At 49.8% G+C, this 13,448-nt stretch overlaps 1 protein-coding gene across 1 annotated transcript in view; it reads right to left on the bottom strand.

Annotated features, from left to right (window-relative positions):
* Syne3 (spectrin repeat containing nuclear envelope family member 3) overlaps window positions 1-13,448 on the bottom strand; it is an 80,032-nt gene that overhangs the window by 4,702 nt on the left and 61,882 nt on the right. Inside the window, exons 12-17 of the mRNA XM_055593097.1 lie at window positions 12,209-12,370; window positions 11,910-12,082; window positions 10,660-10,789; window positions 9,100-9,258; window positions 5,296-5,445; window positions 4,241-4,279 (exon numbers count right to left, since the gene is read on the bottom strand). Of these exons, the coding sequence (XP_055449072.1) occupies window positions 4,241-4,279; window positions 5,296-5,445; window positions 9,100-9,258; window positions 10,660-10,789; window positions 11,910-12,082; window positions 12,209-12,370 (813 nt within the window). The remainder of the gene's footprint in view (window positions 1-4,240; window positions 4,280-5,295; window positions 5,446-9,099; window positions 9,259-10,659; window positions 10,790-11,909; window positions 12,083-12,208; window positions 12,371-13,448) is intronic.

Here is a 13,448-nt window from a genome sequence, read left to right as displayed (position 1 = left end):
AAAAAAAAAAAAAAAAAAAAAAAAAAAAAAAAAAAAAAAAGAAGCTATTTCTTGAGAACTTGAGCCAGAGGGAGGGCCTCCCCCCAGATAGATGGGCTAAGCGTGTACCCCCGCAGCATAGCCCAAAGAAAGCCAGAACAAAATGCAATCACCAGCAGGGATTTCGACTTCCAAGATTGCTAGGTGACGGTGTCCTGAGTGGGGGGAGGAAGCAATCACAAGTACTCCCTGGGAGAACTAGATTGGAACAAAAATCTAAACTCCAGCAACCTTGGAAATGCAATCAGATAAACCCAATGCAACTCCCAGGTGGCACCACACACAGGCCTGTGTACCAAGGTCCCACTGTGCGTGCCTTGCACACCAAGACCCCCCACTGTGTGCTGGCCAGGAAGCACCTGTGCCTGGCCCCAGCAAACTGTCCAGCTTGCCCTGAGAACAGCAGCACCAGTCAGACCAGGCCTCAAGTGAAAAGACGGTTTTCAGAGAGGGTGACACCGCACTCCAGGCCACAGAAGGGCTTGAGGTGACTCGCAGCCCCAGCACACCCGGCTACCATCCAAACGTAACTACAGTTCGTGTGTCCGAGGCCTGTAGGCAAGCATCCGCTGGCACAGAGCTGGCTAACACGTTGGCAGTACAAACTTAACAAATCTTAATTATTCTGTTTATGCAAACAAACAGGCTGAAGCTGCTGACGTAGCTGGATGGCTTGAGGCCTGGAGAGAGCAAGGAAGTGTGGAGAACCAGCCACACATAAATCATCAGCCCGACAGTGGGCGTCTTTCTTCCCGGCCGGCTGAATATAATATATGGAATGTTTTAAAGTTGGTGAGAGTACAGCCTCTGCAGAAGGCTCTTCTGTTCTACCTGGCTGGCCTCTGTGTGTGCGTGCGTGTGTTGTGCACGTGTGTGTCCACATGTGTATGTATTGGTGTGCACAAATATGCATGTGTGTGCATATATGTACACATGTATATGGAGTCATATTTGCACATACTTAGCCATCTAAATAACAATATGAGAACCGAGTTTGGGCCTTGAATGGCCCACTGAGACTCATGAGTTAAAGGGCCAATTCCCCCTACACACATACCCCCTCCCGGTAGTGCTATTTGGAGGTGTCAAATCCTTAAGAGCCTGGGCTGCAGATGGCTTGGCTGTTAAGAGCACCGTCTCCTCTTGCAGAGGACCTGGGTCCAATTCCCAGCACGCATACAGCAGCTCACAACTGCAACTCCAGTTCCAGGGGATCTGATGCCCTTTTCTGGCCTCTATAGGCACTTGCATGCAAGTAGCACACAGCCATACATGCAGGTGAAACACTCAAACACATAAAATAAATAATCATCATAAAATGAAAGACGTGCAGCCTAGAGGACGGTCCCAAGTCCTTGAAGACTGTGGGATGAAACCTGGTCTTCTCTTTTTTTGCTTCCTGGCTGTGAGGTGGGTGGGGATTTTTGTTTTGTTTTGTTTTGTTTTCTGCCATCATGAGCTACTTCACTATAGGCCCAAAACAACCTGGACAAGTGACCCTGGATGGGAAACTCTAAAAGCTGTGAGCCAAATAACCCTCCCCCACCTCTTTATAAGCTGATTTCCTGAAGCATTTTATAACAGTAACCGAAAGCTGACTAACACAAGACCTCTGTGTCACTGCTCTTTCTGATATTGAAAGAAGTAGGGACCCATGTCGTCTGACATCTGAGGCCCTCATACACACAGCAATTGAGAGCCTACTGTGTGCCAGTTGTTTGGAAGGAAACTTTTCCTGGCTTTAATTCAGTAGACTAATGTCCTTCATTGGAAGATCATGGTCGAGTTGTAAAAAAACAAACAAAACAAACAAACAAACAAAAAAACAGTTCTCAAAGTGTGGTCCCTGACCACTTCCTGAAGTGTGAGCAATACCTGGGAATGTGTCAGAAACACAGATTCACGGACTGTCCAGACCAATGGCTCAGAAGCTCTGTGAGGCTGAAAAGCAGCCATCTGGGTTCCCAAACCACATAGAACCTTCTAGATTGTGTACAGAATGATGGCTCACATCCCCTGGCTGTAGCTCAGCAGGGCTATTTGGTGAGCCTCAAGGCTATTAGCACTCGTGGGTGCTGCCCCTCAGGGGCCCCTGATCCAGAGACCGCCAAGCCCCAGCTCCACGCAGATGCTCCTCCCACTTGGCACCCAGGCAGGCGCACACCCTTTAGGATGGCACACTGCCACTCTTGTTGGTTGATGGGCTCTGAGCACCTTAAACAACATTCGGCACAAGGTCAGCAATGACTCGGTACTGACAGAATAAATGAATGCGTAAAGGAAGACACAGTCAGTGGGCACCATGGCTGCCGGGGATCTTTCTGACAGAGGTACAACCCATGGCCCAGGTGTCATGTCACAGCTAGGAGTGTGATCCAGCACAACACTTCAAACTTACCTAAAACATTGTAAGTTAAAAAAAAAAAAAAAAACTCTTTGCAGCTTTGTAGAAGATAATGTTATGTGAAAAGGTAGGATACCCCCGATAACTCTGGCCTAGGCTGCATGGATGGGCACTCCCAGCCATGGAGGGGCTTAAAGTGCAGCAAATACAAACAGAGTGAATGCTGCTCTTGGGACTCCCATCGTCCACCAGGGGCCACCAGGCCAGGCAGCATGGGTCACATGCCCTTTCCTTACACCTCCACACTCCACGAGGTAAGGTCCCCACCATTCTGGACTAGGGGGAATCATGGGTGAAACACATCTGCCTCAGTATGTTCTGATTTCACACGGGTCTTCAAAACCAATTCACGGAGTAAATTAAGCCAACACTGATATTTCCACTTCACACACGGGGAAGGGAGCCCTAAGGTAAGGTGATTTGTCTGAGGTCACAAAGCTAGCTGCGGGGACCAGGGTGCAGCATGGGTCTCCTGAAGCTGCCAGGGGCCGGGGATGGAGCCGGGGAGCCTGGGATGCAGACTCCGAGGGATGAGAGTTTTAAAGCGACTCCAGGTCCTTTGAACCAGAGTTTGCTGGGGGCTGGTGTCATCACGGTCGATGTTTGGTAAGAAAACAAGGGCAGCAGTGGGGAAAGCAAGGGTCAGGATTGAGGAGACCCTCCGAGCCCCAGGGAGGCCTCCAGGGCAACACTTGAAAGCCTAAAGCACTGGGTATAGAAGATTGAGGATGTGAAGACCAGACAGCAGCCATGTACCTGGTAGACACATCCATCCACTCTTCATGACATCCCACTCCCCACCATGGGGGCTACTTGATGTCAAGGGCAGGGTGCAGTGAGATGCTCTACCTGGCCGAAACTGAAAATGTCCTCACAGGCTCATGGTTTTGACTGTCTGGTCCCTGTTATAATAGCTGGTGAACCGTATGTGAGGGGCAGGATTGTAGAGACTGTGGGAGTTGAGGCCTGGCTGGCTGAAAGTTATACCAGGTCCCAATTTCTCCTTCTCCCTCTTCCCTCCCTTCTTCCCTCCCCTCCCACTTTTCTTCTCCCTTCCTTCCCGATTGGTCAGGAAGTGACCCCCTGCCACAGGCTCCCATTGCAATGACATTCTGCCCATGAGTCCTGAATACTGTGGCTGTACTCCCGGAGGCCCTGGGCCAAAGCAAATCTCTTCTCAAGTTTTTTGTTTTTTGTGTTTTTGTTTTCCTGTTGGGTAGCTGGGCACAGCACTGGGAAGGGATCTGAGACCACTAAGCACCAGTCCCGGCACACAGGGCCTGAGCAGTAGAGGTGCCATGTGGAGTTCAGGACCGGGTACAAGAAGAGCCACAGCGTCTCAGTGGGCATCAGTGGAAAGGTGTCTGGTAGAGCAAAGGGCTCCACCACCCCTTTCTAAAGTGGCCCCTGGGGCCAAAGAGGCCACATGATCCATTTTGCCCAGAACAGTGCAGGCTCCTGGGTCAGTCTGGTTTACACCCGCTGTCCCAGGTATGATCAGAGGAGCATTCAGTCACTCTCCGGTGTGTCCTGGGGCCCTCTTCTATATGTCATGCCAAGGCTGAGTCATTTACACACGCTTGTCAATCCCTCCCTGAGCCCGGGGCTTCTGAGAACACAAACCTCTGGGCCCAACCAATTACACAAAAGAAAAGAAAAAGTTGATTTTCTATCCATGCTCTCCAGATCTCATGGAAGATTCTAGAAAATCTAGGCACCCTGCCCCAGAACCATAGGCCTTGCAGCTTTGCACATTCTCTGCCCTCTGGCTGTGTGGAGCAGATGGCAGACACATACCTTTTGGAATGCAGTCCGCTCCCCTGGAGAACTCTGCGTCTGTTATTTTAGGAAGGGGGAAGAAATGAGTAAAAATCAGTTAGGTGCGTAAAACTTAAACCCGAGCAGAACCCGTAACAGAATATTCATTTTGTCAGGGGAGCATTTCATTCAAACTGCCGGTCATCTGGAGAGCCTGCGCCAGCAGGGGACTCCATTTAATGAGCTTTTTAACACACTTCAGGGCCAGGTGGCACTGTCTGGATGGGCTTGGCCCAGGCTGGGGATGTGGTTTTATGTGGCTTGGGCTGGGCTGACACCTAGTGGCCAATCTGGCAATTGCAGGGCCAGAAAAGCCCGGAACGCCCCCAGGCTGTGGCTTCTGGATTCTGAGGCCTGAAAGGACGGTGGATGGTCATCTTACCTACTCCTTCTTGGGCCCAGGAAACTTAACTTCTTTGTCTCACTTTGTCATTAGTCTGGAGGGAAGGATGCCCCTCTCCTATATAACCATTAGGAGTCCAGAGTGCCTCCTAGGGGTGGCTTTGCATAGGAGACAGGAAGTCCAGGAGATAAAAGGGCTAGCTATGTCAAGGTCAGAGGAAGCAAGGAGCTGAGTCCTTGTATCCCTATAGAGCACCATACCCCAAGAATGGAACAGAATGTTGCCTCTTCCGGTGAAGAGCTATGTGACCAGAGCTTCTAGCTTTGAGGTTAGGGGTGGGGCTCAGCTAACCCCTCTGGAGGCTGGGGTACAGCTATCCCAGCAGAAGGTGCCTCTAGAAACAAATAGGAAATGACATAAACTGTGACATGGGGTGGGGGAAACAAGAGATCCTTGCATACTAAGCAAGAATCACTGTTCTTAGTCACAGGCCTCCAGCCCCAGTGGGAGGGAAGATGGACAAATATCACTTAAGTCAAAAGCCTGAGACACGAGAGTGCCCCTCTCTTCCTTTGAGCAGTCACAATGGCCTGGCATATGGACACATAGCGATGGATGTACATAGATCCAGCTCTGTCTCCCTGAGACATGGCTGCCTCCTGGGACCCCAACTTCTACCTCTAGCACCTACCAGCAGGTGGCCAGAGTCCTTGAGCTTAGACTTGTACAGCATCCAACGGTAGCGGAGATCTTCCAGCTCATTGGAAGGGTCCCTTGCTGGCCTGAGACGAAGCAGGCTTTCAAAGAGATGCTGGCCTTCTGGAATCCGAGCCTCCAGCTCCTGAGAGAGAAGGCAGCATCATGCCACAGCTACCCAACGGCTCAAGAACCCCACCCGGTTGGAAAGGAGGTACCAATCAAGTATCACCCAAGGCATGCTGGGAGATGTGGACAGGACCAGTAACATGAGACTCTCACCCGTAGAAGGGTTTTTTGTTTGTTTGTTTGTTTGTTTGTTTGTTTGTTTTATGTTTTGGGAGCAAGTAAGATGGCTCAATGGTTAAGAGGCTGCTCTTGCAGAGGACCTGGGTTCAATTCTCAACACCCAAATATTGGCTTATAACTATTTTTAACTTTAGTCCCAAGGAATCTGATGTCCAATTCTGGTCTCCAAAGGCACCAGGCATACATGCGGTATACCAACATACATGCAGGTTAAACACTCATACACATAAAATAAATAAATACTCTGTTAAAAATCAGTCTTAGAAGCGTTTATCTTATGTGTATTAGCATTTTGCCTGCGTGCATCTATGTGCAACATGGGTGGGCCTGGTGCCTACAGAGATCAGAAGAGGGCGCCAGATCTCTTGGAACTGGAGTTATGGTTGCTTGGGGATGCAGGGAACTGAACCCAGATCCTCTGTGAGAGCAGCAAGTGTTCTTAACTGCTGAGCCATCTTTCCAGCCTTCATCCAGGCGTCCAGAATGCTAGAGAACTCCCACCATGTGGAAGGGCAGTAGGAAGGCTGACCACAGTGGTTACTTCCAACTGCGACATGCTGGGACCATGAGAGGTGCGTCACAGCCTGTCCCCGTCATAAAGTGATCACCAAGGAGCATGCCACTCTGCTGGCATTTCTAAGACTGGCAGAGTTGGGTAGGTCTTTTCTAAGTAGAACACAGCTCTCCCCTAGGGTGATACTTCCTCTTTCTGTGAGCGCTGAGAGGTGCTGTGATGTGTGGTGGATGGGGGGGGGGGGTTTACAGGCTGGAGCCTAGGCTTCAGTCCCTGGCTAAGTTTCTCAGAACCCACCACAGTGCAGGCTGGACAAGAAGTCATTTTCATGACTGGAGTGGAGAGTGGGCTGGTGGGAGTTGGGGGCAGGGGAAAGAGGCTTGCTGGTGATATGGAGCTCCGCCATCAGCAGGATGAGCCATACCTTGAGAACACAGCTCAACACTTAAAGCCATCGATGCACTAGCAAACAAGGCAGACTAGTCGAGACCAATCTGAGGCAAGGGGGTGGAAATACAGTTCCATGGCAGAGCATCTGCCTAGCATGTCTGAGGCCCTGGGTTTGAGCCACAGCACTACAAACACAATGAAACCAGCACAGAAGCCCTAGGGATGGACAAGAACCCTGAGAAGTGAGGCCTCTGTCCAGACCTCCTTCTGCTCTTAGGATCTTTGCTAACCTGAGGGGGAGATAATACCAGTTTTGAAAATGATCTATGTTTCCACAGCCTCCTAAGGGTAAGGTGATGAAAGTCAAAGCCTGGCTCAGCAGAGGCAGGGGCTTGGAGGTCATTCCCTTTGTAGATGAGATGCCTGCAGACTTATTCTGGGAGTACAGGGAGCCATAAGTGAATCTGGGCCTTAAGTGTACTTAAAGCCTAGCTCCAGATCGTCTTAGTGGTTCTTGAACTTTGACTCAGTGGTCTCATAAAGCCCCCACTTTTTGGCAATAGCAAACAAAATCATCTCTGGAGAAAGAGATTATCCTAAGTCCCAAATTAGGCTTATGTACATTTTGCCCAGGACAAAAGGTAGCCACAATATACAACACCAAGAAAGAGGAGTAAAAATATATAACAGAAATGTTCCTAAGTACCTGGAGATATAAGAATTACTAGACAGTGCAATTATGGTGGGTTGCAGTTCAAAGAATTAGAAGACAAGCTTGGATAAGGGTGTGATGGAAGCCAGAGAATGTAACCAGCCACACCAAGAAGAACCATACTGAAGTTCTAAACTGATCATTATGGCAACCAAAGTTAAGACCTTGGGAGGCATATGTGATAGCAAATTAGACACAGTTAAAAAGAGAACTAGTCAAACAGAAGATAAGTTAGGAAAAAGTATTCAGAATTCAACACTGAGTCAAGGGTGAAAATACACATAAACAGGGACAAAAATACACAGTGGGGGGAATGCAGATTTCAATGACATTTAAGAAAAACCTATCAAGGCAAAGGTAGCAGTTTAAGAGATATTGTCAGATATATCCCATAAAAGTCCTCCACCACAAATGCAGTTCAAATGATTGCCAAGCAGGATAAAAAGAAGAAATTTGGACCCTAACATATGACTGAGATTTCATACAAACAAAGGAAAGATAGAACTGTACTTTATTAGAGAGGCCTTGTACAATGACTTAGGTCATTAAACTCCACATTAAATGTTTTCTTCAGGAGGTCAAGGTCAGATCAGTTGAGTCATGGCTGCCTGCAGAAGGAGCCATGCCCTGGGTGTGGGTCCACCAGAAGAAAAGGCCAAGGAGGAAGCTGCTGCCACAATCAGGTGAACAGTAAATGTAGAGGGGACAGAAACATCCAGGAAGTAGACTGGAGAAGGGTTTGGTGACTGCTATAGCTGTTCCTCCGCAAACTCATGTTGACAATGTTGGGAGATAGGATCTTTGAGAGATGACCAGTCCCAAGGGTGGGGTTAATGACCCTCAGGAGTGGGACTAATACTGTCACCAAAAAGGCCTTTTTTAGAATCCCTTTGCTTCTTTGTGCTTACCCCATCTTTTGACCACATGATAAAACAACAAGGAAGCCTTGCAAGGTTGTGGTATTTGGACTTTCTAGCCTTTGGAATGGCAAAATTCCTGTTTGTTATAAATTACTCACTCTGGAGTATTTCATTACAGCAGCAGACACAGACCAAGACAGTGACCAGTGACCAGATGGCATGAGGAGAGAGCAGTTGTGGTTGACTGAATACACGCTTCTGATTCCCCGCCCCCAACCCCACCCTGCCTATACCTGTACATCAAGTGAAGTCTCTTTTCTTGAATCTTGGATGGACTGCTGACTTTCTTTGCACCACACAACACAGAAGAATCCGTGTGACACTAGCATGTAACTCTAAGCATGCTAGTTCCCAGTCTAGGCATCCAAGGGCCTTGCCTGTTCCCACATGCTTCCTCACACTCTGCAGCCACCTGGTGCAGTGTGGGCTGTCTCACACAACGATGAGACATGCATGGTCCCTGTCAAGTTCATATTTCCCGCCCTCCACCAGAGCTACCTAGCCGCCTCGCCTCACGTCTGACAAAAGATAAAGTTGCCAAGCAGATGTGTCTTGGAGTCCAGAACTGGCAGACACCAGGCTGAGCTCAAATCACCAAGTGTCAACATCGTGAGCTAAATTATAGCTGTTGTTTTAAGCAACTCGCTATCAGGGTGGTTGGTAACACAGTGGCAGCTAACTGATACTGGAGTCAAGTGACCAGCAGTGATATTTTTCAAACAGAGAAATATAAAATGGGATAGGATGGATACATACATACGTAAATGGAGGGTTGATGGATGCACGGATGGACAGATGCAAGGAAAAGCTAATTCTAAAGTATTTGAACCAAAATAAAATAAAAACCATTTCTTAGATTCGGGATGGCTCACAAACAAGTATTAAGTATGAACTCCTCCATCTGAGGAACTCCTGACGGCATGAAACACAGTGAGTGTTGATCCTTCAACAGACCTGCAGCTTCATCCCTCTGGTCCTCCGGTCTTTGGCTGTGGCTGTTCTCATTGTGAGGATTCTAAGCAGCTTGGTGTTTTCTGCCTGCAGCCACTCTTCGAAGTCCCTCAGGAGCCGGGAGCCATCTTCATGCAAGTCTTGTTCCTCCATCAGGTTTGCCTGCAGGAAGACATGCGACCAGATGTAGGAAGGGCCTGCCGGTCCTGTGTCCTGGGGACCCCACCAGCACCGAAGGGTGAAGATGAAGACAGGGGACCTGGAGGGCATGGGAAAGGCTCAGAGAGAGGAGTCCTCCATTCATTCACTTTTACGAGCCAAGAGCATCCCTCACCGTCATCTCTCTGGAGCTCCAGATGTCATCACCGTCCTTGACTGGGATGACTACCCAGTGGCCATCTTTCCTCCATTCTTGAGGAGACGTGGACACAGTGAAATGAAAGCCAGTCCCTTGGTGGTGCTTCACTCTTCCCTGATGGGGCTGAGGAGCCCTGGGTTCCCCTTCTACAGGCTCCTGAAGGTTGAACTGCCTCCCTCCTCCCCTCTTCCCCCTCCCTTTCCCTGCTGCAGCCTGCAGCTGCATCTCAGCACCTAGAACTTCAGCTCCCTCTCGGTCCCTGCATACACTGTCCCCCCTACTGAGAACACGCCTGTGGTGGTTTGAATGACAGCAGTCCCTCTAAGGTCATATATTTGAATGCTTGGTTCCCAGTTGGTAGAACTATTTGGGAAGAATTGGGAGTATAGCCTTGTGGGAGAAAGTGTGTCAATGGGGGTGGGCTCTGAGGTTCCAAAAGCCTGTGCCATTCCCTGTTAGCTCTCTGTTTCGTGCTTGTAGATGAAGATATGAGCTCCCAGCTACTGCTCCATCTTCATGCCTGCCTGCTGCTGCCATGCTTCCTGCAGTGATGGTCATGGACTCTAAGCCTCTGGAACTGCGAGCTCTCAATAAACATCCTCTTTTACAGTTACCTTGGCATGGTATTTTGTCATGGCAATAGAAGAGTAACTAAGAGAACGCCTTCCCTTCTCTCCCTCTCCTGCTCAGATTTGTGGGTTCAGCTGATATTTTATCATCACTAGAAGGTATAGCATCCAGCCCAGCTGCCACATATACCACACCTTTTGAACACCTGCTGAACTGCCTGGACTCCACTCCCTTTTTCTCATACTGTGTGCCAGAACCCAGCAGCACAGACCATGTGCCTGGGGCTTGTTAGCAATGCAGAATCAAGCTAGTGGGTCAGGACCTGGGTCTCTGATCTGTTTGCTATCTAGGTTCAGCAGGAGTTTTTAACCCCAGTATGGGCTGCTGCAGGGGGTTCAGAGAAATGAGGGCCAATTCTGTCCTGGGGTGTTCCTGACCTTCTGGTGTGATCTGGAACCTTTGGGTCCCAGATCCCTCAAGACCCTCAGTCCTCCGGCAATTAATTGTTTCTGAGGTCACCTCAGATACATCCTGTGTGCTAAACGTGTGATCCAGGGCAAGGAGGGGCTGTCCTGGAGGTCTCCACTCCTCACTTGACACTGGATCTGACCTTTCTCCCAAAGAGACAGACTCACCCCATGCCGTCTCCTGGGAATGGGATCCTGAGGGTTGATGAGAAAGCCGGCCTTTGGGATGTTGTTGGTGAAAACTAGCTTCTTCCCTGTGTCCACCTCTGTCCTCCGCAGCTGTTGGTTTCTGATAAGACTGAGATGATAAAGCACTTACTCCAGGTGGCCATGTGATGAGCCTCCACTGGGTCCCAGGAGAAGCAAGAGCATGGGGCCACCAGGAATGGTGGGGAACTTGTGGGATTCACTACTGATCATGACTTAGCAGCCATCTTTGGGGGGCCATCAGAACGCTTCCCAGGAGCACTCACTCCGTTTCTTATCTTAAACTCACCTTACCAAACTAGGAAGGTACAAATACCTATCAATGTGGATAAAGAAGTAAATTCAGCAGGCAGAGTGGAAGGAGTCTGGTGGAAAAGTGGGAGCAAGGACAGAAGGACTCGGAGGTGACAGGAACTCCACAAGATGACCAACAGAGCCAACTAACCAGGGCCCAAACGGCTTTCAGAGACTGAAGCACCAATCAAGAGGCATGCATTGACCCTACACAGACGTAGCTGATGGGCAGCTCAGGGTTCATGTGAGTTCCCTAGTAAGGGGAGCAGGGGCTGTCTCTGACATGTATTCTGCTGCCTGCTTTCTGATCACTTTCCCCTGATGGGGCTCCCTCGACAGACCACAGGATAATGGGACTTGCTCAGTCCTGATTCAACTTGATGAGCTGGAGTGGGTGGGTAGGGGATTCATTCCCCTTATCTGAGGAATAGGGGAGGGGCTGGAGGAAGAGGGAGAAAGAGTGGGACTGGGAGAGAGGAGGAATTAATTAATTAATTAGTTAATTAATTAATTAAAATAAGCTCAGTCAAGAACAGGTTGGAATCAGGGCATAGTGGTGCACACTTGTAATCCCAGCACTACGGGAGGCAGTGATAGAAGGATCTCTGTGTGCTCGAGGCCAGCCTGGTCTACAAATCAAGTCTAGGACAGCCAAGGCTACACAGAGAAACACTTTCTCAAAAAAAAAAAAAAAAAAGAAAGAAAAAAAGAAAAACCAAAACAAAACAGGGTGGAGGCTAGCTCCCTAGTGAGGGATGACCGAAGATCCCCTGAGCTCTACCAGAACCATACGTAGGATGTCTCCAGGTTCCCAGCACCCTACTGGCACACAGCCTAGCCTCAGCCATCTGCTCTAGGGTCCCCAGTTGGAGAGGAGGCACTGTCCTAGACAAAGTGGGGCCAAGGAAGGCCCTCACCTCAGCATGTTCTCCTCTAGCAGCCGCAGGGCCTGCCAGGACTCTGCCAGCTCCCTCAGCTCCTCCTGGACCATGGCTGCCCCCTCTGGGGAAGACTTCTTCATTACAAGCTGGCCCAGTGCTTGGAGCAGAGACAGCTGGACTTCTTTCTCCGGAAGTTCAGACAGCAGCCTCTGTAGGACACGTGGATAAACATACACACAGGTGAGGTACTGATTTGGGGGAAGTCTGTGTACCCCAGCATGAGGGTCATCCAGAATGCTGTAGGGGAATGCCGGCGAGAGAATGAATTGTCTTACCTCAAGTCCGGCCTCTTGGGACTCAGCATCGCACAGATGCACATCCGCTTGGTGTGATTCCAACGTCTGTGTGGCCACGGTGACCCATTGCTGCAGCTCCAACAGCCGGTGACTGAAGGTGCAGTGCTCTCGGACGCTCTGCTGACAGCTATCCACAAGGCCCTGTGGCATGGGCAGGAGAGCCAGGGTTCTGTGTGCTGCTTGAGGCAGACTCTGGGTGCACCCCAACTCTGCAAAGTGCTTTTGACCTGGCTGCACCCTCAATTTTCCCCAACAGGAACCTTACAGTCCGGTGTTTTCCTTAGCACACTACAGACTGATTCTGCCCTAAATAGCCTTGAGTCTGTTTTGTTTCCACAGAGACTATCAAGAGTAGGTGAGGCTGGGGCTCTCTGAATTTGGGGACACCAGGGGTAGAGATTTGGTAAGGCTGAGCACAGGTGTCATGCCTGACCCGGCCATGGCTCCTGCCTCCCAGAAGAGCAAGATGCCTAGCAGGATGTGTCTCTAAAGGGCACATGTCACCGCTCCAATTCAGACATCATCCACAAAAGTAAAATGGAGGAGGTAGGGGATGTACCAGGGTTTCCATGGTAGAAACCCTGCCCAGTGTGTGAAAGGTCCTGAATTTGATCCCCAGTATGGGAGTAGATAAACTTGTGGTAAAACATCCACTGGACAGAATGCTCTAGAGCGGTAAGAACAAATAGCCCCAGAAGCCACAACAGAGACTTGAACCGGTCCAAGTATGGACAGTAAGTGGTGGCTGAGTGCTCAGCCCTCAATGGAACATTGCTATTACCCCACTGTGGTGGGCTGAATGAAAATGGCCCCTACAGGCTCCTGTGTTCTCACCCTTAGTCCCCAGTTGGTGAGGTGTTTTGAAAGAGTAGGTGTGGCTTCACTGGAGGAGGTGTGTGCTTGTTGAAGGAGTTGTGTCTTTGCTGGAGTGGGTGTGTCCTTGCTGGAGGAGGTATGTCCCAGGGGGATGGGCTTTGAGGTTTCAAAAGCACACCAGGTCCATCAGGCATCTCTCTTAATCTCTCTCTCCACTCCCTCCCTCTTTCTCTCAGTCTCTCCTTCTTCCTCTTCCCCCCTCCCCTCTCTCTGCCGGCCAACCATGGATCAGAATGTAGATTCCAGCTCCTGCTCTAGCACCATGCCTGCCTATGTGCTGCTGACATGCTCCTTGCCATGACGATAACAGACCAACCCTCTGGAACTGTAAACAAACTCCCGA

This window comes from Psammomys obesus, unplaced genomic scaffold (genome assembly GCF_907164565.1).
Source record: "Psammomys obesus unplaced genomic scaffold, mPsaObe1.curated_primary_1811, whole genome shotgun sequence".
NCBI classification, from domain to species: Eukaryota; Metazoa; Chordata; class Mammalia; order Rodentia; family Muridae; genus Psammomys; species Psammomys obesus.
The sequence above is the reverse complement of the archived record's forward strand: the minus strand, read 5'-3'. Positions and strand labels throughout refer to the sequence as shown.